The sequence below is a fragment of the Carlito syrichta genome, unplaced genomic scaffold, assembly GCF_000164805.1.
Source record: "Carlito syrichta isolate Samal-C Ts95f unplaced genomic scaffold, Tarsius_syrichta-2.0.1 Scaffold314071, whole genome shotgun sequence".
In the NCBI taxonomy this organism is placed as follows: Eukaryota; Metazoa; Chordata; class Mammalia; order Primates; family Tarsiidae; genus Carlito; species Carlito syrichta.
Window position 1 is genome coordinate 398,215 of NW_007258167.1, and position 24,902 is coordinate 423,116.

General features: G+C 41.2%; 1 protein-coding gene across 1 annotated transcript in view; it reads right to left on the reverse strand.

The window, feature by feature from the left end:
- The window catches only part of MYO3B (myosin IIIB), a 332,356-nt gene that overhangs the window by 273,095 nt on the left and 34,359 nt on the right, over positions 1-24,902 (reverse strand). The window contains exons 6-7 of the mRNA XM_008070949.2: positions 23,148-23,224; positions 4,506-4,651 (exon numbers count right to left, since the gene is read on the reverse strand). Coding sequence (XP_008069140.2) covers positions 4,506-4,651; positions 23,148-23,224 — 223 coding nt within the window. The remainder of the gene's footprint in view (positions 1-4,505; positions 4,652-23,147; positions 23,225-24,902) is intronic.

Below are 24,902 nucleotides of genomic sequence, written 5' to 3' on the forward strand. Positions count from 1 at the left end.
GCATACCTATAGTTCCAGCTATTCAGGAGGCTGAAGCAGAAGGATTGAGCCCAGGAGGTTGAGGCTGTGGTGAACTGTGATCATGACACTGCACTGCAGCCTGGGCAACAGAGTGAGATCCCAAACTCAAATAAATAAAATAAAATAAAACAAGGAGCAGGAAGAAGAATACTGCATTGCAAGCTTCTTAAAGGCCAGGACCATGTACTATTCATTTCTATATACCCAAGTTCCCTGGTGCTCAACACATAACTCACCAGTAAACAAATGTAATTTAAGGAAGGGCTTTAACTTTTCAATATAGTAGCAAAATGTGTGGGGTTTGGAGTCAAACTTCTCAGACTCAAATCATTTTTCCTCCCTGGGAGATGACCAGAGGCAAGCTGCTTAAGCTCCTTGAGCTTTCAGTTTCCTCATCTAGAAAAAGGAGTGGTGAGCGTACCTCTTCACAGAGTCACTGTGGGGATTAAATGCATTTATATTTGTGAAACACAGAGCACTGTGCCTGCCACAAAGTTAGCATTTGATAGTTTTTCCATAATAATTCAGCTAGTTGTCTTGTATTCTGCCCCCAAATTAGTTTCTTAGGAAATTTGGCAAACATAAAGTTGCCAGATATGCAGAAACTGAGAATGTGACCTCATTTGAAATAAGAATCTTTGCATATGTAATTAAGGCAAAGATCAGGAGCTGAGGTCATCCTGGACTAGGATAAGCCCTAAATCCATAGCCTTGTAAGAGACAGAAAAGAGAACCCAGAGACACAGGGAAGAAGGCCATGTAAACATGATGCCAGAGATTGGTTGAGATCATCCTGCCACAAGCTAAGTGAGTGCCAGGAACCCCAGAAGCTGGCAGAGGCAAGGAAGGATTCTTCCCCAGAGTCTTCGAAGCAGAGTTTGACCCTGATGACCTGTTGATTTTTGGACTTCTGACCTTCAGAACTGTGAGAAAATATATTCTCTGTTGTTTTAAGCCACTGAATTTGTAGTAATTTATTGTGGAAGCCCTAGGAAACTAGTACAGTTGAGTCAGATGACATTGGAAAAACCTAGAACTAGTGCTTCTCCCGAGTTCTTTTCTTGAATTGTGTACTGCAGGGAAATTTCTCTTTGGAAGAGATAATCACTAGGTTCAGGGACTGGAATGTTCTATGCCATCTACTTCTGGTCAAAAACATTTCTGCTGGGTGTCTTGAAAACATTCTGCAATTTTCACAAGGAATAAAGGAGAAATACCCAATGTGTGATGAGATACTGGACCGCGTTAGTTGTTATCTGGACCCAAATAAACGGGCAGGTGACTCAGCTCTTGGTGCTTGTCCAATAAAGACACCCACTGGTCCCCGCTGCCTTTCTTAATCCCCTCTGTGAAGGTTGAAAGGGTCAGTAGCCAAAGACTTCAAGCTAAGGAAAGATACTTAGTTGCCAAGAGACCGGCATAATTTTCCCTAACTCTACTAATTCTTGCAGTTATATCTGTGAAACAGATCTTCTTTAACGTGGAAAACATATGCAGATTATCCTCAAGAGCCTTCTAAAGCCTTTGGAATTTTAACGTGAGAGAGGGTTGAATCCACTGATACTCAGAGAAATGGTTTTCCTTCTTTTCCTCTTTTATAACTCCTTGAGAAAAATAGCAGCAGACAGAGCAGTGACAGTCAGAGAGGAGTGACTTTTTTGGAGCAAAGGCATTAGATGAGATGACACATGCTGACAGGTTCAGCAAATAGTGGATGCTCTGCCAATCAACAGACAATTGCTGTGTGTTTGCAAAGTAGGAAAGATTGTGAGTCATGCAGTATTTCAAAGACGGGTCACGATTACTCCGTGTGTCATCTTCTAATGTGAAGGTCAAGAGAAAGGAGAAGGTGGGTAAAGGCAGAGAGAGGAAGAACAAGGAGACCCGTGAGCAGGCAAGTCAACCATATCCGGGCAGATCTTGCTTCATATTTTCTGACAGTGCCCAGGGAACCTTCATAATTGCCTGCTTTGACATCCGAGGCTCACAGGTAACCAGCACTTCATTAACGCATAAGTCCTTTGTAACTTGTGAAAGTCACTTCTGCTCTGACTCAGTCAAGGCTTTCTTTTTTTTCCTTACTTGGTAATTTACTCAATTTATTTCCAGAAAGGAAAGGATTTCAGGGAAGAAGGCAGTGAGAAATGTCAAAGAAAGAAACCACGTACAGTATTCTGAACCCAGCAAACTCTGAAATGGACTTCACTGTTCAGTTGAAGAAAATTCCACAACACTGAAAATACTTATATTCAAACAGAAAAAAATAAACAAATAATTCTGAAGCCAATGGATTCAAAGGATTTTGGTCATTATTTGCCATTAATTTTTCTTTATTAGGGAAACAGAATGAGAGAGACAGAGATTGATTCCCATGAAACACACAAGTAAATAATTTTAGTGACTTCCTAAAATACATAAATGCTTAAATGGATACATTTTTAGCACTCAAAATTAAGGTAGTATACATGCTTACTCACATGTGCACACAAACTTGGTCAATCCACAACCCTTCAAAGAGAACAGTGCACTTCTAATTGACAGGATAACATTAAAGTAGATAACTTGGTGAATGTAAACCCAACGTATTTTCCCTGGTTTCAGGAAGGAAAAAGTTATACAATGTATGCAGGTATGCTAAGATTTTTTTAAAAACCTCTATCATTCTTGTCCAGGAATGTCAAGTTGGCCATTTAGGATGTGACAATGGCAAGTGTTGAGCACTCATGAGCACGTAAAATCACACCAAGAACCTGCTGACCAAATTATTGTTGACATTCCCTACTTCAAGCTGATTCATCACCTGCACAGGAACCAAGAGACAGTAAAGGGGCAGGTTACACTAGCAGGAGAAAAACAAAGTCAACCTAAGTTGGGATAAAAGTCCTTTTCTAACAATTGCCCTGTTCTTACGATCCTGTCTGTCCTGAGGCAGGTAATGGAGACTTTATTATTTGTGTCCCAAGTCTGGAGTCTTCTCCCAAGACAGAGGTGAATTGAGACTTTAGAGATTGTTAGGGATCAGAGACTTGGTTAGTCATAGAAGTAATCTAAGCAGAGTCATTGGAGGTACAGGTTCTATTTAAATACATACTTCTTCTTAGCTGCCTCGTATATATTACCTTGTGAAATTTTTGAACAGTTGGTCTATACGTGCACAGATATCAAAAAAAGAAAAGAAAAAAAAAACCCAGGTAAATGCCTCTTATCAAAAGTACATATCTTGCTAATGAGAAGCCACACCTTAATCTTGATATTTGGGATATTATGTTACAGTAAATAAATGGTGAGGGATAAACCATTGGTAAAAAAAAATCAAAGTCTACACACAAATCATTCCAGATACTATTTCTCATTTTCTGGCATATTACTGTACACAATGCTGCTTTTGGCTCCTGCATTCTTACATCCTTTTGACACTCACCAGACTATTAATTTAAAAAGCCAGGAGCTTTGTCTGCTCCTCTAATCATTATGACCTGGTTTTCTGTTTTGGAAAAAGCAAGACTAACCCTGACTTGGGTGGGAATCGTTTCTGGAATACTGGTTGGTGGTTGTTCACATCTGGATTAGGTATAAAACGATAACATTATGATGATGAACGCCAGAGAGCCTCATCTGCATATAAATAGACCTAATCAGAAATGCAAATTGCAATCAGCAGAAATTTTTAAAGCCTGTGATAGCTGTGTGATTGTGCAGATAAGGAAAGGTCAACACATGTATTGTTAAAGCAGTTAAATGACTCCCAGCCTGCAGAGCCTTCCTTTGAAAGAGATATTTGGAAGGTACAAATTATCTATCAATCTGCACCCTGGCTGGGAAGGAGTCCCCATAGCTTTGTTTTCCATAACTAGAGTCTTGAGCTGGCCGTACATCTGCCTGATTCCAATGAAAGGCAACCAAACCTCTTGTAAAAACCCCGAATAAACACATAAAATAGAAAAAATACTTGCATTTAAATACTCTCCAAACAGAACTCTTTTGGCACAATTTCCCATTGACACAGAAATTAAGAAATGGAGAATAAGACATATGACTGTTGTAACATTTTCTGATACGTTTCAATACTGGTCTGAGAGAAAATAGCAATATAATACACAGATTTTTTTCACCCCTCAATTTTCCCAGATACTAGCAAAAAGTATACAATTAAAAAGAAAACATCCACATTTAGACAGATTACTTAATCCAAAATTGCATTTGTAGTCTTATCATGCAAAGCACAGCAAAGACTATCTCAGAAAAAACAGACTGCTGAAAATATGCAATTGTTTTAACATGGTCCTATTATTCCTTGGGGTATGTTATCTTTCAGGAACATCCTCTCTCCCTGTCCCCCTCCCTTTGTCTTTTCAAAGGAAATATATTTCACAATCAGGCTTTGTCAGGTTTGAAGAGAAATTGCTTAGAAACTATTTTTTATCCCTCTAACTAGACTCTTTCACAAAGAACTAGTGAGTCAAGAGCGCCATCTTGTGTCCTACCTTGGAATCTTAAAGAGTGTTTTCACAGGATGCATGTCAAAGAGAGGAGGGTCTCCATCCCCCAGTTCAATAGCTGTAATCCCCAAGGACCAAACGTCACAGCGAGCGTCATAGGAAGAGTCATATTGCTGCTCACAAGCAATGACCTATCAGACAAAAGCAGGACACAATACATCAACCCTACTGCCACATCAGATGTCCTAAAAAGGCCCTCGGCTGATCTTAGCCCCCTCCGCCGTTCCCTTGGCCATGCTGATACTGAATTCCAGTAATAACATACACATCTTATGTGTGTTGTCGGCCTTCTTTGTATGTGACTAACTTATCATCTGATATGCCATTAACTTTTTTTAAATGCGTGAGTTTAGTTCAAAAAGCATGCATTGAACCCTCAAGTATCAAAAACTGTACATGGGGTGCACCAGGGTGTATACCCCACTGTCCCCACTCTACCATCCTATAAGGAAAGACTTTGTCTTCATCCGTCTCACCTCATTACCAATTACTGAATTCAGCAAGGAACAGTCGTTCTCAAAGATGTTTGTCGATTGCATGAAAACCCCAGGAGTGACACCAATTGAGCAGAGATGCTGGAAGACTGATGTGGTTAACATAAAGTAGGAATGGCCGCACCCCACCCCCATTCCCTTTTTCTAAGAACGTCTGCCCCCTCCTCAAGCTCCAGCAACTGGTTTGCATGACAGCAGCAGCTGCCATTTCACTTACTGGCCCGACTCCATACAAGAGAAACAGAACCTGGAAATGACTGAGGGGTTGTCATTGGATTGGGGAGCATGAAACCCTGTAAAAAATCTGTTTCCTTTAATTTTTGAGTCAGGCAGGAAAAGCCCCTACACTCAGACTCTGATGACGGTCACAATGGGGATGGGAGAAGTCGGGGTGAGTCAAAGGATGTAGCGAGTAGGTACTTCTGTTTGACTTGAAATCTGCCTCCCAGATGTCCGGGATCCAAATACCTATGACATAGATGAGGAGTGCTGATGGTGAGCACAGGGAGATCAGAGTAATAGGGCCACCCTCTTAGACCATCACAAAGTCTTTGGATTTTATTCCAAATAGGATGGGACAATTGACTGTGGTGAGAAAAGAGTGACAGATTTGGCTTACATTTTAACAAGATCACTCTGACCATTGTGCTGAGGATAGACAGAAGTGGGACATAGAAGAAACAAAACCAGTTAAAAATGCAACTGCAGGAATCCAGAGAAAAAATAGTGAGATGGTGAGAAATAATTGGATTCTAGACATAATTTTGAAGGTAGAGTCAACTGGATTTGCTGAGCAATGCTTATAAGAAAGAAGAGTTGAGGATGACTCCAAAGTATTCGACCTGAGCAACTGCTAGAGTTGAAATTTACTGAGATGGGTAAGAAAGTAGGAGAAGCAGGTTTGAGGTGAAAAGTCGGAGCTCCATTTAGGACATGTTAAGTGGGAGACTTCCAAATGGGAGACTTCCAAATGGATAAGTTGTTTCTAGCCTGGTAACATACTGGACTAACCTAGAAAATTACAAGACAACTGCTACAGTCTAAATATGTCCCCCCCTAAATTCACGTGTTGGAAATTAATCCCCAGTGCAACAGTGTTAAGAGGTAGGGTCTTTGGGAGGTATTTAGGCCATGAGTGTTCTACCCTAATGAGTGGATTAGTGCCACTATAAAAAGGGCTTGCAGGAGTGGGTTTGCTCTCTTTCACCTTTGGTCACGAAAGGACACGGTACAGCCGGGCTTGGTGGCTCAGCCTGTAATCCCACGCCTTGGGAGGCTGAGGTAAGTGGATTGCCTGATCCTGCGGGTTAGAGACCCGCCTGGGCAGCGAGACCTCATCTCTACAAGAAATCAAAAATTAGTCGGGCGTGGTAGCCTGTGCCTAGAGTTCCAGCTACTCGGAAGGCTGAGGCAGAAGGATCGCCGGAGCCCAGCAGGTCAAGGCTGCGGTGGCCAGGAGTGGCCGCTGCGCTCCAGTCTGGGCGACGGAGTGAGACACCAACTCAAAAAAGAAAGAAAGAAAGGACACAGTCCAAAAGCCCACACCAAATGCTAGCACTTGATCCTAGACTTTCCAGCCTCTAGAACTGTAAGAGAATAAATTTCTGTTCTTTTTAAATTAGCCGGTCTCACATATTCTGCCATAGCAGCCCAAAACAAACCATGACTATAAAAAATGTGTATTTTGAGACACTAAATGTGTGATATTGCTATGGCAGTGATGGAAAACTAGCACAACTGCTCTTTTCCAGACTCAGAGTATTGAACTTGCAAGACCTGGTGAAATGTGCTGACCGCCTTGCCCTAGACCTATGTTCCTGTTCCCATAATTACTCTCTCCCCTTCTCTTCTGGTTTCTGACCTACAGAATATTTTTCATATACCCACATCTTTGGCCTGGCCTCAGTCCCATCTTCTGAATAGAATATCCTGTCACAGGGTAGCCTGTCATACTTTTAACACACTATTTTCAAAGGTGCATTTAAACCGAAATTCAAACAATTCTGACTTCAGAACCAGAGGACATTTCACTGCCCTCAAAGACCTCACTTTCCTCACCCCAGTCAGGTGAGAGCCTACATTATTTTTAAGGATCTCTAGAGAAGGCTATTCAACACCTTCCCCTTCAGAAATGACATTTTCAAAAGTGTGGGACAAACATAATTTTAGACCTATCAATCAGCAAATAGCTCACTGTTCTTACTCATGACACTATGATGGAAGCCAGTAAGGCAAAAAGGAAAAAGATTCTGTCCTTCCCCGGTAGGATATATGGCCAATTGAAACATAAGTGAAGCCGGGCTCGGTGGCTCAGCCTGTAATCCCGTGGGAGGCTGAGGTGAGTGGATTGCCCGAGCCCACGGGTTCGAGACCTGCCTCAGCAGGCGAGACCTCATCTCTACAATAAAATAAAAAAATTAGCTGGGCATGGTAGCGTGCGCCTGTAATTCCGGCTACTCGGAAGGCTGAGGCAGATGGATCGCTGGAGCCCAGCAGGTTGAGGCTGCGGTGGCCGGGAGTGGCCACTGCACTCCAGTCTGGGCAACAGAGTGAGACTCCAACTCAAAAAATAAAAAAAAAAAAGAAACATAAGTGAAACTATCATAATTAAAATGACAAACCATGACAACTACAAATGTCCTAAGACAATGTGTACTAATATGTCCAATAAAGGATGTGGACTCCAAATGCTTAAGATATTAGTAGGAGGTCAGTGCTGGATAAGTAAAACAATAAAAAGTATCTAGTACCTGTAGTCTGCCACTTCCAGGTAGAAATTAAAACAACTTCTAGCCATTCTGAGTAGGACACGGAAGGCAATTCCAAGAACACAACCAAATGTGGGATTTCTCAAGTGTTGTCATAAAATATTCAAAACTTTTATCTGATTTTAACTTATCTTTACAGACAAGCACTATCTTCAACTCATTCTGATTAATAGAGAAGTATCTCTCTATTCTTCGCTTCCCAAAATTCAGTGCATCATGTAACAGAAAAATTATTTAAGTTCAGCCTTCCAAGGAATTTTATAGAAAATTATGCTAATAAAATGATTCACAAATAATTATTGAGTACCCATGAGCCAGGCATGGTAGTAAGTCCTGGGGAGAGAAAGTCAAATACATACTGAATTTAATCTTTGTAACAATTCTGGGAAGCAAGTGCTATTACCACCTTTTGTAGGTGTGGAAACTGAGGCTAGCACAGTTAAACAGCTTACCCAAACCACACACCTAGTAATTGTCAGGGTCAGAATATGAACCCAGGTAGGGAAAAGGATAAATAAACACATCATTGTTATATATACTAAAGGTTATATTTGGCTAAAATCATCAACTTCTGCACTCATACTTGAACTAAGTCAACCAGGTTTTTTGAGGCTTTGTCATCTCAACTCCAGTTTCTCAGAGGATCACTCTATCAAGGATTGCTCCTTACTGAGAGTAAAGAGCCCTATATGTGGGTCACACATGATAGGATTTAAAGAAGCACTCTTGAGAGGATGCATCTCATCAGAAGGTCAACATACCCTGGAGTTGGATTCCCTATCAATCTGACACCAAAATCTGAAACTATTTCCTTCTTTTTTTTTTGAGTTGGAGTCTCACTCTGTTGCCCAGACTGGAGTGCAGCAGCCGCTCCTGGCCCCCGCAGCCTCGACCTGCTGGGTTCTGGTGATCCTTCCGCCTCAGCCTTCCAAGTAGCTGGAACTACAGGCGCACGCTAGGAGGAAACGGTAATCTCATTCTCTTTACTCGGCATTCTCTTTGGTCCTAGGTAAAATAATGCTGAGTTAAGGATGCTTGGATGGTCAAATGCCCCCAAGAGAGGGCAATCTCACAAAGAAATCTGAATCATTGTTAAGATATCCCACTGGGAAAGGAGAGTGCCAATGGCAATTACACATACTGCATTGTGACCAGGTTTTCCAGGTTCTGCAAGTCATATTAAAGGGGTGGAGGGGGATGGTGCTGACATAGGCCCAGAACCCCTCATACACTTCATATCACCTCTACCACCCCAAGGAGGAGACATGCCCAAGGCAAGTGTATACTCTCCTCTAGTTTTCCTAGAATTTTAGGAGTGACTGATGTTCGTGACTGTGGGATGAGGAGAATAGAATCAGTATGAGAGAGTTCAAGAGAAGGCTTTCAGGACTTGGAGAGTGATTTAAAATGGGAAGTAAGGGAGAGGGACACACCAAGGAAGACTGACATTTTGATTGTGGTGACCAGGAGAATGATGGCGCCATTTATAAAAATAGGGAAGTCAGAAGAAGCCTGTTTACTAGACAGTATAACAAGTATAACACGTTCGAATTACCCCTAACCAAGTGTAAACAGATCACATGCCCTCTCAGGACTTCTCTTTATCGATGAAACAGTATGGAGGGAATAAATACCATTCCTTCCAGCTTGAATATTCTATGACTTCACAATTTCTAAATAAGTGATTTTGGGATAGTATCTCTAACTGAGAGGTTAACATCCCCTTGCAAATTAGTTAGAGTGAACAGTGCATTAATCTGGGGTGTGACAGAATGACTGGAACCTTGAGGGGGATTTTATTGCCAGTATTTTGTAGAAGGTTTTAAGGTCTATGAAAATATTCTAGTGGCTAGAATAATGCTTCCGTTAAGGAAGATGAGCTTCAGCAACAGAGTAATTGTTTGGATGCTGGTTAATGGAGCACGTCTGGGTTCCTATGCGAACTTATGGCTTTTCTGGTACACTTAGACTACATTGCTGCTTATTTTAGGAAAGGGAAAAACACTAATGCCAGGATTACTAGCAAAATCTATGCACTAGCAACCTTAGCGCCCAAAGCCAATAGCTATTTTACCCAGTGGTGAGCTTGAGCCTCCCAAATGTTGGTCATTACCACTTTGACAGTCACAAACTTTTCTTTCTGGAGGGAACTGAAAACAAGAAAGAAGTTTTCACTAATGGCTTAGTTCAACGGATCTTTGGAATAAAGGCTAACTCTCATCTTTCCATAATTGCCGAAACAGGTCTCTTTAGCCTTCTTCAGGCTATAGAGTTGCACAGTTTCAGACTCCTTAAATCTATCCCCAGTAACTCCCTCCTGCCCCAGAGAGGGACCTCTCCTCCCCTCCTCTGCAGGAGTTTATGGGGTGAAACCACATTCACAACTTGACATATATCATCCCCTTGTCGGTCCTTGGGCATGGCCAGTTGAGTTCTGTTGAAGATGGTTGACTCTTTCCTTAGCCACCAGCCAGAGAATGGCAGAGGAAAAACAACTGTCAGTAGCTCTTGGATCACAGAGAGACTTTCACCTCCAGCCGATGTTAGAAAAATCTAAGTCTAGCATCTTTGTTTTGGTTTTGCCCCTCCCTCACTGGGTGACTTTGGCATAATATTTAATCTGTCTGTACCTCTTCTTCCCATACAAACTGAAATGGGCCTCATCTGAAGTACTGCTTATAAAAATGTTGGTTATTCAGCTTTTTCTATGGTGCCAAAATGTTAATAGTAGATATCATTGGGTCATTGACATATGGGTAATATTTATTTGATTTACCTACTTCTTTATGACCTTTTGCATTTTCTAAAATATCTATAGGGAGCATGAATTAGTAAATTTTTTGTTTGTATTTTTTCTTGAAAGTATAAATAACAATTGAAAAGTTTGCCTTAACTTTCAAATGTGTTTCCTTCTTCTGGGGATTTGTTGCCTGTTGAAATCCTTTATTAAGAAGTTAGCAAGTTAAAAGCGTCTTGGTTATAAAACTAGGTCCCCCTGAAATTAATACTAGAAGAATGACAAAAATTTCCTTCCCAACTATACCCCTTTCCACTGCAAGCACAAGGCTTGGGTAACACTTTCACTTTCTCAGGCCACCATGATCTACCAAATGCTCCATGATTTGAGTTTCATTTTAGTCTAGGAAGAATAGGGCTTACTGATAAAATTCCCAAGAAAGGGGTGAGATCCACCCTCTCATGCAGAAAGATCTGGGCTACAAGAACCTGAGAGAACAGCCTCTCTTCATCTCAAGGTCTTCATTATCTGAAAAGAGCATATTCAACTGGATGTAAAAGGGATAAAAACAGTCAATATATGAGTTCCTAGATTCGAAAAACCCAGATTTCTCTAACAAAATATTTAACTTAAACCATTTAAAAATAATATAACAAAAAGCTGCAGGGCTGAACTCTCTCTCAATATTGTGATATTAACCAACGCTTTCAAGAAAATGATATTATAGTATTTTTGCTCTCATAAAAAATAATTTACTAAACTTAAAAAAAAATAGGTATCATACAGACCACTTTATTTTTCCCCTAATATTTTTTAATGTCATTTAAAATGTGATTAGATTTGCCTTCTATGTTCTGGTTTCTCACTCTACTAGAATTGATCATGCAATCCAAAATTATAACCAAAGGTCGAGATTAAAATTTCACTCAAGTACACAGGCAAAATGCTGTTATCTCAAGAGCTAAATTCAGCTAAATAAGAGGCAAGGCAAACAGACCTAAAGGTATTAATCCTTGGCTGACCTTGAGCCCAAAAACGCAGGCAATAGACTGGCAAATAAGATGGACTAAGAGGTAGGAAGTCAAATGGGGTTCTTAATTTTGCTTACACAATCATGCAGAATAACAGATAAGTATTATTGATCATAAAGATTTCTAAAATAGAACATTTCCTATGGAATCAGAAATTACAGTTACAGTTAAATATTTCAGTGGCAAATATTTTTCATCAGTGTTACAAATATCTTAAGGTATTATAAGCTGCAATACTGAATAAACAAATGAAGTCTCCTCCCTAGGATGAAATATAATTTCAAGGAAGGTTATATTTGAGATTTGAGGGGATTTTGTAAAGGGGATATGGGCTAGATGAACTGAAATTTAAGTATTGGGGGGTATCTTTCATAAAATTCAAACCAAGGCTAGGACTGAATCTGCATTCTGTACACTGGGAAATGGCCAGAAATAATTTAAATTAAACTGTCCTTATGAACTTCAGAAAGGTCTGTAATTAAGATGTGATGCTGTATGTGTCTTTTCCCCAGGATTGTAACATTAGGCTTAAACCTTTAGAGAAATAAAGCCAGGTTCAAGTTTAAAACACACAGAACATACTTGCACATCACCAACTTCCCATTATAGCTAGTGGAGGGTAGAGGGGAGCTCATTCTAAGTTTGAGGCCAGCACACAATACTGATTTGTGCACCTAAATTCCGTGAAGCCCTGGGAACACAGTGCTTATTCTTATTTGTGTGGTTGGGCCCCTTCTCAGACTCAGGACTAATATCCACAGAACTCCTGAAAGGTAAAGTTTGTGTACTTTGCATGCCCAAAGTTTGTGTACCATTCTTACACATACTCGAAAGGCTCCCTAAGGAGCACATTTGCTTGGAGGCCCAGCACAATCTCACTCTCCTCCCTCTTCCAGAGCTTCCTCACACAGAGATGGACACCGAAAGAACCTTAGGATTCACTCATTCAACTCCCTTATTTACAGAAGAGATAAATGAGGTCCTGAGGGGGGAGTCAATTGACTTGTCTGAAGTCACATAGCTGGTTCACAGCCAAAGCAGGAGCAAACTCCACAGTTCCCCACTGCCCTCCTGAGTGAGGCATCTTCTGGGAATCCTTACAATATGGGGTAAGGTGCAGCCACAGTCACTTCCATACTATGAGCACAAGCACAGCATGTGGCGTTAAGCAGAGGGATGTCCTGCCACCTCTCCCTTCCCTGTCCCCTCACTCTCCCTTCCTTGCTGCTCCTTTCCTTTGCCAGTCAGTATCCCACATGCACCAGAGTACAGTTAAGGACAGAGCAAGGAGGAACTCTGCTATTCAGTGCATTTTACAGCTTGTTAGGTCAAGTATTGTTACTCCAGGTCAGGAAACAGATTCAGATTAAGAGACTTGCCCAAGGTCACACAACTAGCAGGCAGTAGAACTGAAGCACGAGCACACAGTAAGAAACTAGTGAGAGAGAAAAACTGTTTATCTCTACTCTCCATGATGCCACTGAAAAATAGGAAGGGAAACAAATAGAACAGAGAATCTAAAAGCTCCCATTTGGGCAGATCCCTTCTTCAGCAAGTAGTCAGTAGTCCCTGGTTTCTGTCCTCACCCAGGCTGAGGGCCCCATGCAAATCAGGATGCCCTTGGGAGTGTCCCATGTTCCCATCCAAGAGTGATTCTGTTTAACCTTCTAAAACTAACAAACAAAAAAAGGTGTGGGAACTACCTGAGTTATAACAGAGCACAATAAATACTAGTCCGCCCACCTCCACTTGGCTCTTAGACCACCCACCTCTACTTGGCTTCATCCTATTCCAGGCTCCTCTGGGGTTCCATTCCTAACACTGATCACCCGCTTCCCTTTGCTTTCTTCTGACAGTTCAGTGGCCACCAGGCAAGGGAGTGAATGCAGAGTTTGACTTGAGTGTGAATTCCCTTTCATGAGCTGAGCCTTTGTACTCTGAACAGGGCAGTGGAGGCGCTGACAGGAGGCCAGGTAGTGGGGAATATGGGACTCAGAGCTCAAGAAATAGTGGGGAATATGGGACTCAGAGCTCAAGAAAAGCTGAGGTGGACTCTGACATTCCTTTAGCAAACGTTTCTACCCATGAAGTTCTTCCCCTTTGGAAAGAGGGGAAACAGCAGACGCTTTGACCCTTGTCACATGCCCAGAGAGGGCTGAGAAGAGACTGAAAAGTTCTAAATGCTTCTGGTGGCTATTCCAAGGCTATGTCTTGCTTAGCACTGAGTGAAGGGGGTGTGAGGCCTTTGCTCTAGACCTCGTGCGTTTCAGCACATCTGAAACCTGAAGCCCTCGAATGAGGTTCTATACTTAGACCCACCAGGAGGAGGGTGATGACACATCATCACCATCTTCAGGGCCAGCCCCCCACCTCCACACTGACATATTACTCAACCTCCCCACAGATCTCCAGCTGAGAGGAAGCTATTGCTGGAGCTGAGGTAAAAACTGGAGTGTACCCAGTCATCTCCCCCCACCCTGAGCCCTTCACCCACCAGAGGCCTGAGCACCTGGGTTGTGTCTCAGGGCCTAGGGAGGCAGAGCCACTCAGAAAATGTAGGCAGGGTCAGCTCCAGAACAAGAAGGGAAGAAATCTCTGTTTCTTAGAGGCTACTACACAATGCTTTGGGAGAACCCGGGAATAGCAAAAGGCTCAGGGATAAATCTTTCTGGGGGAAGGCATACAGGTCTTTTAGTTAATGACCTGACATTCTTAACCTGTCATTTGACTCTCCTGAGCTCTCAAATCCTGCATTCCTCACAGTGGTATGACTGGCAGATAGGGTCCCAAGAATCTCCAGTCTTTTATAAGAGAATCAGGTAAAATGGACCCTAGAGGCTACACCATCATCACCAGTTCACCCTTACTGGGAGTTTGGTGAGATCCAACCTCATTGTCTGTGGAACACCAAGACCATAGAACATGAGAGCTGAAAGAGGCTTTCCCCCTAAAAACTACAAATGTTCTCTATGAAATAGAAGGGATCTTGGAGGCAGAGACCACCTATGCCAATCTCTTTTTACAGACTAGAATAGGTTAGGTAGAGGTGGGGGTGCAGGCAATATATGCCACCATTTTTTAATGCACTTACTATGCTGGGTACTGCCTGAAACACTTTCAGTATATTATTTCATTTTGTCTTTTGATGTAGTTTTTTCCCTCCCCCATTTTATTAGTTAGAAATATTCAGTAACTTGCCTGAGGTTAGTGGCTGAGTGGGTAAGTAGCCACTTGTGATTTGCTCCTAGATCTGTCTGACTCCAAAATGTGTGCTTTTTTATCCAAACTGAAACCATATTAGAATAACTGAACCACAATCACTTTCTAGAAAATGAGTGGCAGAGCTATACTAACATTTAAATAATCTAAATTCAATCCTGAAGAATTTTATTTTATTTTTCCAAATCCTTCCCTTGGGCATTAATTATATTGGCTCTCAGCAACATGTTAAAATACATTTTCTTCAACATACCAGGAAGAATAATTCTTATATGAATTTTTTTTTTTTTTACTCGGGGTCTCACTCTATTGCCCAAGCTGGAGTGCATCACAGCTTACCACAGCCTCGCCTTCGTGGGCTCAGGTGATATTTCTGCCTCAGTCTCCCGAGTAGCTAGAACTACAGGTGTACGTCACCATGCTTAGCTAACTTTTTTTTTTTTTTTTGTATAGACAAGGTTGTATAGCCTATGTTGCCTAGGCTGGTCTTGAATTCCTGGTCTCAAGCAATCGTCCTGCCTAGGCCTTCCAAAGTGCTGAGATTACAGGCATCAACCACTGTACCTAGCCTAAAATAATTTTAAAATTGAAAAAAGAAATGAGATTTATATCTTATCTTGTACACTGTTGGTCACAATTAAACAATTTGCTGTAGTATAGTGGTTAAGAGTAAGGACTCGGAAGTCAAATATCCAGATTCTGGTGTTATCACCTAATAACTTGTCTAAGGACAAAAATAGTTGCTTTCTATGACTGATCTACTTTATCTAAAACACTGGACTAGTAATAGCACTGATTTTTTGGCACTGTTTTGAGAATTATAAATGAGTAAATACATACAAAGCACTTAGTACCTAGCACATAGTAAGCACTCAATAAATGCCAGCTCCTACTTGGGAACCAAACCCATTAGCTAGAGCTTAGGAAACAAAATGGCAATAATGACAATAACAATAATTCAACTCTGTAGTGTTTTATGACTTTCTTGGTCCTTCGACACAAAATATCTCGTTTGTCGTCTCTAATCTGGCAATGCCAAAGGAAATAGCATTATCATATCATTTAGCTAGAAATGGCATAATTAATGAAGGCAAGAGTGGTTGCAAAAAAGCCTGCGATATTTCTGCATTGGTGTAAGCTGGTTGTTATGGCAACCATCTTCTGTCAACGACCCTTTGCCAGGCAGAGAGAGACCCATTTTTGGAGCCGTCACAGCACATCTGTTTCCCTGCTCAGCTGATTAGCTCTTGTTTGCAACAATGAGCAGATGGAAGTAAAAAGGGAGAAAGATTTTTCTAAAAGAAACAAATGTTTATTTTATCCACAAGTCTGTTTTCCAATACAGAAACAGACCTTTAGCTGTTTTAGGAAGATGCCAAGTATCCTGGATCCTTAATACATGGCTGCTTCTTGCATTGATAGGATTGCAAAGCGTAGTCAGACTATAAGTTACAGGTCATAGATCCTTCATGTGCATCTTTTAAAATAATGTGGCTCACACTGCAGTTTCACAGTATCTTTCCACAACATCCCTACATGGCTTTGTTGTGTGAGCTGTCTCAGCTGGTACACATATTCCACACTGAATATCCCATATGGACACACCACAAAGTTAAAGAGTACAAGTATCTTCTCTCTACCTTGGTTTCTTCATCTGTAAAATGGGGTTTGCATTCCTATGCTTTCTGAAAAGTCAAACAGCTTCAACACTTACCAGGTATGTGAATTTGGGCACAATATCTCCTACAGGTTTTTAAGCCTCATTTTCCTCAGTGACAAAATGGAGAACATAACATCTACTATTGAGAGCTATTGTGAGAATAAAATATTTAAAAAGCTCCTACCACAGCCGCCAGTATATAGTCAGTGCACAATGCTCAACATCCCAACAACCAGCTGGCATGTGGCACTGGCCACTGGAGGAAGATCAGCTAGAGCTGGCCCTGGAGACTCTGGCCTTTCCCTTTGTGGTTGCTGGACACCAGGGAAGTCCCAAGAAAAGAGACAGGGCACCTCTGGAGACTGAGAAGCACCCAAGGGGCTCTGGATGACATTTACCATCCAGAATGAAAATATTTTAATACTTTAACAACTAGCATGGCCACACAGTGCACATGAGCTAAATACAGGCAGTGTATTAGTACTCTACTGATGTCCTCAATAAAAACAATGCCAATGTTTGGTTCCTTTTCTTGGATTTCAGTCATTTCAAACATTCAGTTTAATTCTTCTCTACATTTGATGGTGGGAAAGGTAGATTAAGCATCAACCATACCTAATGGCCTGCCATTACCATTAATAAACATAAATTAAGTTTGTATCTGTTTTTGCTATAGACGAGGATATTACCTGGCATGTGTTTGACACAAATATTGGCTGAGTAATATCGACAGTGGGCATGGATTATATGGGAAACCTCTTAGATCAGAGAGACACTAAATATAGATTCCAGTCCCAATTATCCATCTACTTACTCTGTATCCATGGGCACTTGGCCAGGAAGCACCTTGGATTCCTTTTCTATAACATTGATGTAATCGTCCCTGATTGATATTCTCACAGGTGATGTATAAGTAGTATTTTTTTTTTTTTTTTTTTTGGAATTGGAGTCTCACTCTGTCGCCCAGGCTAGAGTGCAGTGGCACACTCATGGCCAACCCAGCGTTGACCTGCTGGGCTCTGGCGATCCTTCTGCCTCAGCCTTCCAAGTAGCCAGAACTACAAGCATGTGCTACCATGCCTGGTTAATTTTTTTTTATTTATTGTAGAGACGAGGTCTCACCAAGTTGCAGGGCTGGTCTCAAAGCTACGAACTCAGGCAATCCACTTGCCTCAGCTTCCCAAAGTGCTGGGATTACAGGTTGAGCCACCGAGTCCGGCCAAGTCATATTTTTAAAATAATATTTGTAAAACTTCTATGCAAATGTGGGATATTATTATTCCTATTATTTATTATAAGAAATTGGCCAGAATGGTAACTTATGCCTATAATCCCAGTACTTTGGGAGGCCAAGGCGGGAGAATTGGTTAAGCCCAGGAGTTCAAGACCAGCCTAGGTAACATAGCAAGACCTTGTCTTTACAAAATGTTTTTTAAAAATTAGCCAGGCATGATAGTACGTACTTGTAGTCCCAGCTACTTTAAAGATTGAGGCAGAAGGAACAAACACCTGAGCCCAGGAATTCCCAAATTGCAGTGAGCCATGATTGTGACACTGCACTCCAGGCTGGGTGAAAGAATGAGATTCTTAGTAAAAAAAGAAGGAAAGAAAGAAAAAGAGGAGGAGGAGAAGGAAGAGGTGGGGAGAGAAGGAGAAGGGGTAGGAGAAAGAGAAGGGGAAGAAGGAAGTGACTATATGACCTACCCAGGAGATAATAATAATTTTAAATGTTTGACCAGGGAGAGGGTAGGACAGAACAAAGTCTGAAGGTGCTGGGGGCCCACATAGGAAGGGAATTTGGTATACTTGGTACATTCTGAAAGAACCATGTGTGCCTCAAGCACTTGAAGCTAAGAGAGAGTGGGGAGGGTGAGGAAGTGTGTGTGTGTAAACAAAGTTGAGCCCTCTAATTAAGCTAGTACCTGTAATATGCAGCCCTGAAGGTTCCAAATGGTTGGCAGCTTACCTTGGAAACTTGAATAACTTATTATAAAAGAAGGGTGTTAAGTATTTGGGACTTTGTTAAGGGTTGAATTGTATCCTTCAAAAAAGGATATGTTGAAGTCCTAACCCGCAACACCTCAGAATGTGAACTTATTTGGAAACAAGGCCATTACAGATACAACTAGTTGAGTTAAGATGAGGTTATACCAGAGTAGAGTGGGCTCCTAATCCAACATGACTGGTGTCCTTATAAGAAGACGGTCATGTGGAGACAGAGACACACAGGGAAAACACCACGGGACTACAAAGGCAGACTGGAGTTATGCAAGCCAAGGAACACCACGGATTGCCAGCAAACCTCCAGTAGCTGGGAAGAGACAAGACAGGATCTTCAGAGGAAGTGTGGCCCTGAGGACTTCTTAGATTCAACTTTCTAGTCTCCAGAACTGACAGATACATTACTGTTGTTTTATGCCACCCAGTTTGTACCACTTGATTATAGCAGACCTAGGAAATAAACATAGGGATAGCCAAGTCTTCAACCCCAGGACAGGAGGAGAACCCACTTTAACTTCTTGACTGGCCAAAAGAGCAGGCCCAGCAAAGGGAAGCTTCTATTTGATTGCACCATGGGTGCTTTCACCAATGGTTGTTGAAAAGCTGAAGCCACTACTGTCCCCCAGATATTCACAGGCAATGTTGTCATAACCACCCTGAATTCACTCCCTGAACAATGAGGGTGTGCAGCTTGCAGTGGTCATAGCCAGGGAGATTAAAGGACCCGGGTTTTTGATGACTTTATTATTGTAAACTGATGAATCAACATCTAGAACTGCCTACCTCTGCTCTTATTATTATATAAGAAAATGAATTTTCTATTATTTAATTATTTTGCTCATGATAATCTGCTATATACATAGTGTTTATGTCAAACTTTGTTCTTTTCTTTTTTTTGTTTTGTTTTTTTGGGGGGTTTTTTTTGTTTTTGTTTTTTTTTGAGTTGGAGTCTCACTCTGTTGCCCAGACTGGAGTGCAGTGGCCACTCCCGGCCACAGCAGCCTCAACCTGCTGGGCTCCGGCGATCCTTCCGCCTCAGCCTTCCAAGTAGCTGGAACTACAGGTGTGCACTACCAAGCCTGGCTAATTTTTTGATTTATTGTAGAGATGAGGTCTCGCCTGCCCAGGCGGGTCTCGAACCCACGGGCTCAGGCAATCCACTCACCTCAGCTTCTCAAAGGCACGGGATTACAGGCTGAACCACCGAGCCCAGCTTGTTCTTTTCTTTTTAAGATCATCTTTTCTGTACTCACAGTATGCTACTGACACAAAGTGTCAGTAAAAATTTACACACAGTAAAAATTGTTCTGACCATAAGCCAGACATGATGGCTCATGTGTATAGACCCATCTACTCAGGAGGCTGAGGCAAGGGGATTGCTGAGCCCAGAAGTTTGCGACCAGCCTGAGCAACATAGTGCGACGTTGTCTATAAAAAAAAATTGTATTGATCTTGATTTTTAGATTAACCCTTTGACTATGCCAAGCAATTAATTTTCCCAGTAGTATTATTTCAAAGCACTAACATACCGAGGGTGCCCCATAGGATTCTTCTCCTATATGGCTGAGTTGATACTGCTTTACCAGTAATTTTCAATTTTAGTAGTGTCCAAAGAGGCAGTGGAAGGAAATGAGTGTTGACAATACATGATAGTAAATTCATGCTGTGCTTTGACCTGCCCCAGTGAACCATGTGTCTTGACTGCTCATCAACATCGGATTGCAGTATGATCACATTCCAATAGCTATCAGGTTTATAGTATAGCTTATTTGAATTAAATATCATAGCTATTCAAGCTTGCGAAATAAAAATGAAAATAAAAATGGTAAAAGAATAATTTGGTTCAATTTCTCAAAGATAAAATAGGATAAAAGATCTCTCAGTTGCATTTTAAAAATAAAAGCACAGTCATCTGTGATGTTTTTATTCCACTGGTGTCAGTAATGCTTGCATTGCTGTCATATTTAATCTAAAGACCACTTATTTGTATAAGCAGAAGTGAATGCACATTAAGATCAATATACTATGCATGTCGTCATATGAAGACAATGTTAATTTGAACCATTACTGATTATACTTCCAAGGACTGATCTTGACCCAAAGTACTGCTCACAGTGCACAGTATAAATGTTTGTTGAATTGAACTGACAAATAGAAAGTTGTTCTTAGGGACATTCCTAAGGAAGATTATGGAGCAAAAAGAGGCTTTGTTGGGAAAAGTAATTCTCCATTTGGAGAATAAAAACGTTGAGGATGATGTAAGCCTGAGTCCCAAGAACTGAAGCCTGGGTCCTGGAGAATCTTGGACACAAGCACACATCCTGAGAGAATCCTGCACCTGAACAGACCCTTGCCTCTGAAAGATGCTGTCAAAGTCTCCACACATCAAAACGCCTACTCCTTAAGTTATTCACTGCAACAGGCGGGACATAGTGCTGGCTTTTCCCTGCTGAGGGGGAACAAGTTCCAAAGAATCTGGGCAACAGACGCTCACCATAGACCACTAAACTGTCCCCTATAGAAACACTCCACACATTTTATTCAACCCAGCAAAAGTTGGAAAGTCACAGATATCTCATAATAAATATACAAAGCCAAGGACAGGCTTCCCTGAATTACATTTTGTGATTCTGAAAACACCAGTTTGTTGTGGATTAGAACAGGAACCCGTCTTCCATGTTCTGTCATCACAAATACAAATTGAGTGACCTCAGCTATGCTATCTTTCAGAACAGATCAATCCAAACCTACAAAGAAATTTGCTAATACCAATAGCTGTGAAGACCACCTCAAACAACCCTCCAAATTCATCCTATCCCTTTGACTTATTAATCAATTCATTCATCCAACAGATATTGTTTGAGCACATACACTGTTAAGATCTGGGCACCCCAAGTCCCTGCTAGATCTTAGAGTCCAGCTGGGAGTCCTACCTGCAAACAATTTTAATATAGTGTGCTAATGGCGGGTGTAAAGCTGGAGTAGACACTTAGGGATAGGAGCCTCAGTCTTGGTAAGGGATTAGAGAAGATTTCCTGGGGGAGCTAGCATTTGAGACATGAAGATTAAGGAGGAATTTTCTAGAGCTCTGAGGGTCATTCTGTATGATATCACAGTACACCAAGGGTTTAAAGAATTAGGAGAGTGAACCTGTTGTTCACTACTGTTGGAGCATTAAGAACAAGTAAGTTGGAGGAAAGTAATCTGAAATGAGGCTAAATTGATAGACAGGGGCTGGAATATGAACAACTTTATTCACAATCCAAAAGAGTTTTGACTTTATCCTGCAGTGTTTCTCAAAGTGGAGTTCACAAAGTCCCTATAAAAATGTTTGATGTTTTTGGTTTTGTTTCTGTGACAATTATATTAATAATAATATTAATGGGAGAAGGAAGAATAAAAGCATATTCCATTTGTCACACAATTTTCGGTGTCCATATTATGCCTACTATTAAGTGACACCAAGCTAACAGAGATGTAACAGTTGGAAGTCAAAGGAGATGCTGTTTAAACAAAGAGATCATGCCAGCTAAAACAGAATAAAGTAGTAGGAGAGCTGAGTCACCACGTAGTACCTGGTAGTAGGTATGCCAGACTCAAAATACCCCATGCTATTGTGCTCTGAAACATAATCACATTGCAAAGGACAATTGAGATTCACAAAACAATATCATTTGTCTCATTATATTAAAGCTGATTACTTGAATGTTACTGCCTTTGTAGTTTTTTTATAATACTTTTTTTCTTTTGGTTGTATGTTCTACAGATAAAAATAACAAGGAGTCTATATCTAATTTCATGTTTTTAAAAACCTATTTAAAAAACATTTAGGCTTAATTAAACACTGAAATGTGTAGGGTTTTTATTTTTCTTTAAAATCAGTTTGTCCATCACCCAAGTATGAAGGAGAGGCCACAGATTATCATGGGAGTCACTGAAGAAATCTGTCAAAGATTGGTGTGAACCAATTCTCTGGTAGGAGTCCACCTTGGCAGTAACAGAGGAAATACTGCCATACAGACAGACAGGAGATGGAAAGACATCTAGGGAGGTGATCATCTGCATCTTCTTATTTAAAGGACCCATTTGCTTAATCCCAGAGAGCTGCTCTCAGGCCAAAGACAGCATACTGTGGAATTAAATGATGACCTGGCAAACAAAACTGCATTGGTATTTCAAGGCACGCCTTATCTAGCTGGAAAGTTCCCCAAACTTCTATATATGCCATTTAACAGAGAGTTCTATGATGATGCCAGAACTAAATTAGAACCAAACTAAATAAAAGAGCCAACAAAGTACACAAGAGAATTTGCTGAACAAAAAACAACCAGGGCTGCTGCTGTAAGCCCAATGGAGCTGAAATCTAGCTCTTCACCAAGCATGTATTTCTAGGGTGGCATCTATCCAGGGAGGTTGATTTTTTTCTAATTTACACAAAGGCTGGATGGAAATTGTCAAAGTTTGTGACCCTGGGCGAAAGCTGCATCTTCTGGAGGGACCCCTTTTTCTAACTGCATGAAAGTACCCCACAGGGTAGCTGTGACTAATCCTACTTTTCTGAGATTGTCTCATCAGGATCACTCCCCAAACTACAATTCAATAAGGATAAAGGATGTTTTTTCTTCCTGAAAATTTTGGAGATTAAATGACTTACCCATAACAAGGTATAACACCAAGGCACTCAACAAGTACAAAGAACCAGATGTTCCCTGCTTACCTCAGGGGCCATCCAGAATGGCGTGCCAACTGATGTGTTTCTCCGCAGTCGTGTACTGGTAAGTTGAGCCGAAACACCTGCAAGGAAAGGGTATCAAAATTCAGCAAAGAGCAAAGGGGTTGGCAAACTTTTTCCATAAAGAACCAGATAGTAAATATTATAGGCTTTGTGGGTCATATGGTCTCTGTCACAACTACGCAACTCTGTTGTCATAGTGTAAAAGCAGCTACAGAAAACACATATACAAGCCGGGTGCATGGTTTATGCTTGTAATCCCAGCACTTTGGGAGGTCAAGGTGGAAGGATTGCTGGAGACCAGGCGTTCAAGACCAGCCTGGGCCACGTAGTAAGATACTGTATCCCCAAAATGAAAAAAATTAGCCTAGAATGGTGGCACGCACCTGCAATCCCAGCTACTCAGGAGGCTGAGGTAAGAGGATTGCTTGAGCCCAGATGCTTGAGGTTGCAGTGAGCTATGATCACACCACTGTACTCCAGCCTGGTGCTCAAATTATTTATTGAGCCCAGGAGTTCAAGACCAGCCTAGGAAACATAGAGAGACCTCATCTCTACATGTTTTTTTTTGAGTCAGAGTCTCACTCTGTTGCTAGGAGTGTAGTGGCATGCTCATGGCCACCACAACCTCGACCTGCTGGGTTCAGGAGATCCTTTCACCTCAGCCTTCCAAGTAGCTGGAACTACAGGCGTGTGCCACCATGCCTGGCTAATTTTTTGACGTATTGTAGAGACGAGGTCTCACCATATTGCCCAGGCTGGTCTTGAATCCCTGGGCTCAGGCAATCCTCTTGTCTCCGCTTCCCAAAGTGCTGGGATTACAGGCATAAGTTACTGAGCCCAGCTCATCTCTATTTTAAAAAATAAAAATGTAAAAACTGTTCCTAGCTTATGGGCCATACAAAAATAGGAAGTGGGTCATATTTGGCCCATAAATTATAGTTCGCCAACTACAGCTCCAGATACCTTTTTTTTCTAATGAAAATTCTAGTCCATATGACAGCAAACTTGGAATCAAAAGAAAACTATCAATAGCTAGGATCAACCCAAAATACCTCCCTATTATATTTTCAAATTATTTCAGGTGATTTCTTTCTTAATCAGGTGCTCCATTTTATGGAGAAAGCAGATTGGCATGTATTATCTATAATAGAGCATCAGTGTAGACGTAAAAAGATTTCAGTGCCTTATCTTGCGTAGAAGCCTGGAAACGTAGCAAGAAAGCTGTGTTTGTCAAATGGAAAAAGAAATTGGCTAAGAATATTATCTGAGGACTCAATGTTGAGGACCTGAATTTTAATATAGTTTCAATGACCTTTAATCCACTGTCTTCTTCATACCATGAGGTAATAAAGAGGAAGCAAAGGTACACTGGATTAGGAGTCAATTTTCCATCTCAATTACGCTTTTGACTAATTATGTGACTGTCCCACCTTTGAACCTCAAGTTTTTTCATCTTTAAACTGAGGACAATGACAACAATCACACCTAACACAGAGTGTCCTTCTTAAGACCAAATAAGAGAGCAAATGTGAAAATGATTTATAAATTGCAGAGCACTTTACAAATATAATTTTTTAAAAATATATATACCAGCCGGGCTTGGGGGCTCAGCCTGTAATCCCGTGCCTTTGGGAGGCTGAGGTGAGTGGATTGCCTGCGCCGCGGGTTCAAGACTCGCCTGGGCAGCGAGACCTCATCTCTACAATAAATCAAAAAATCAGCCGGGCGTGGTAGCGC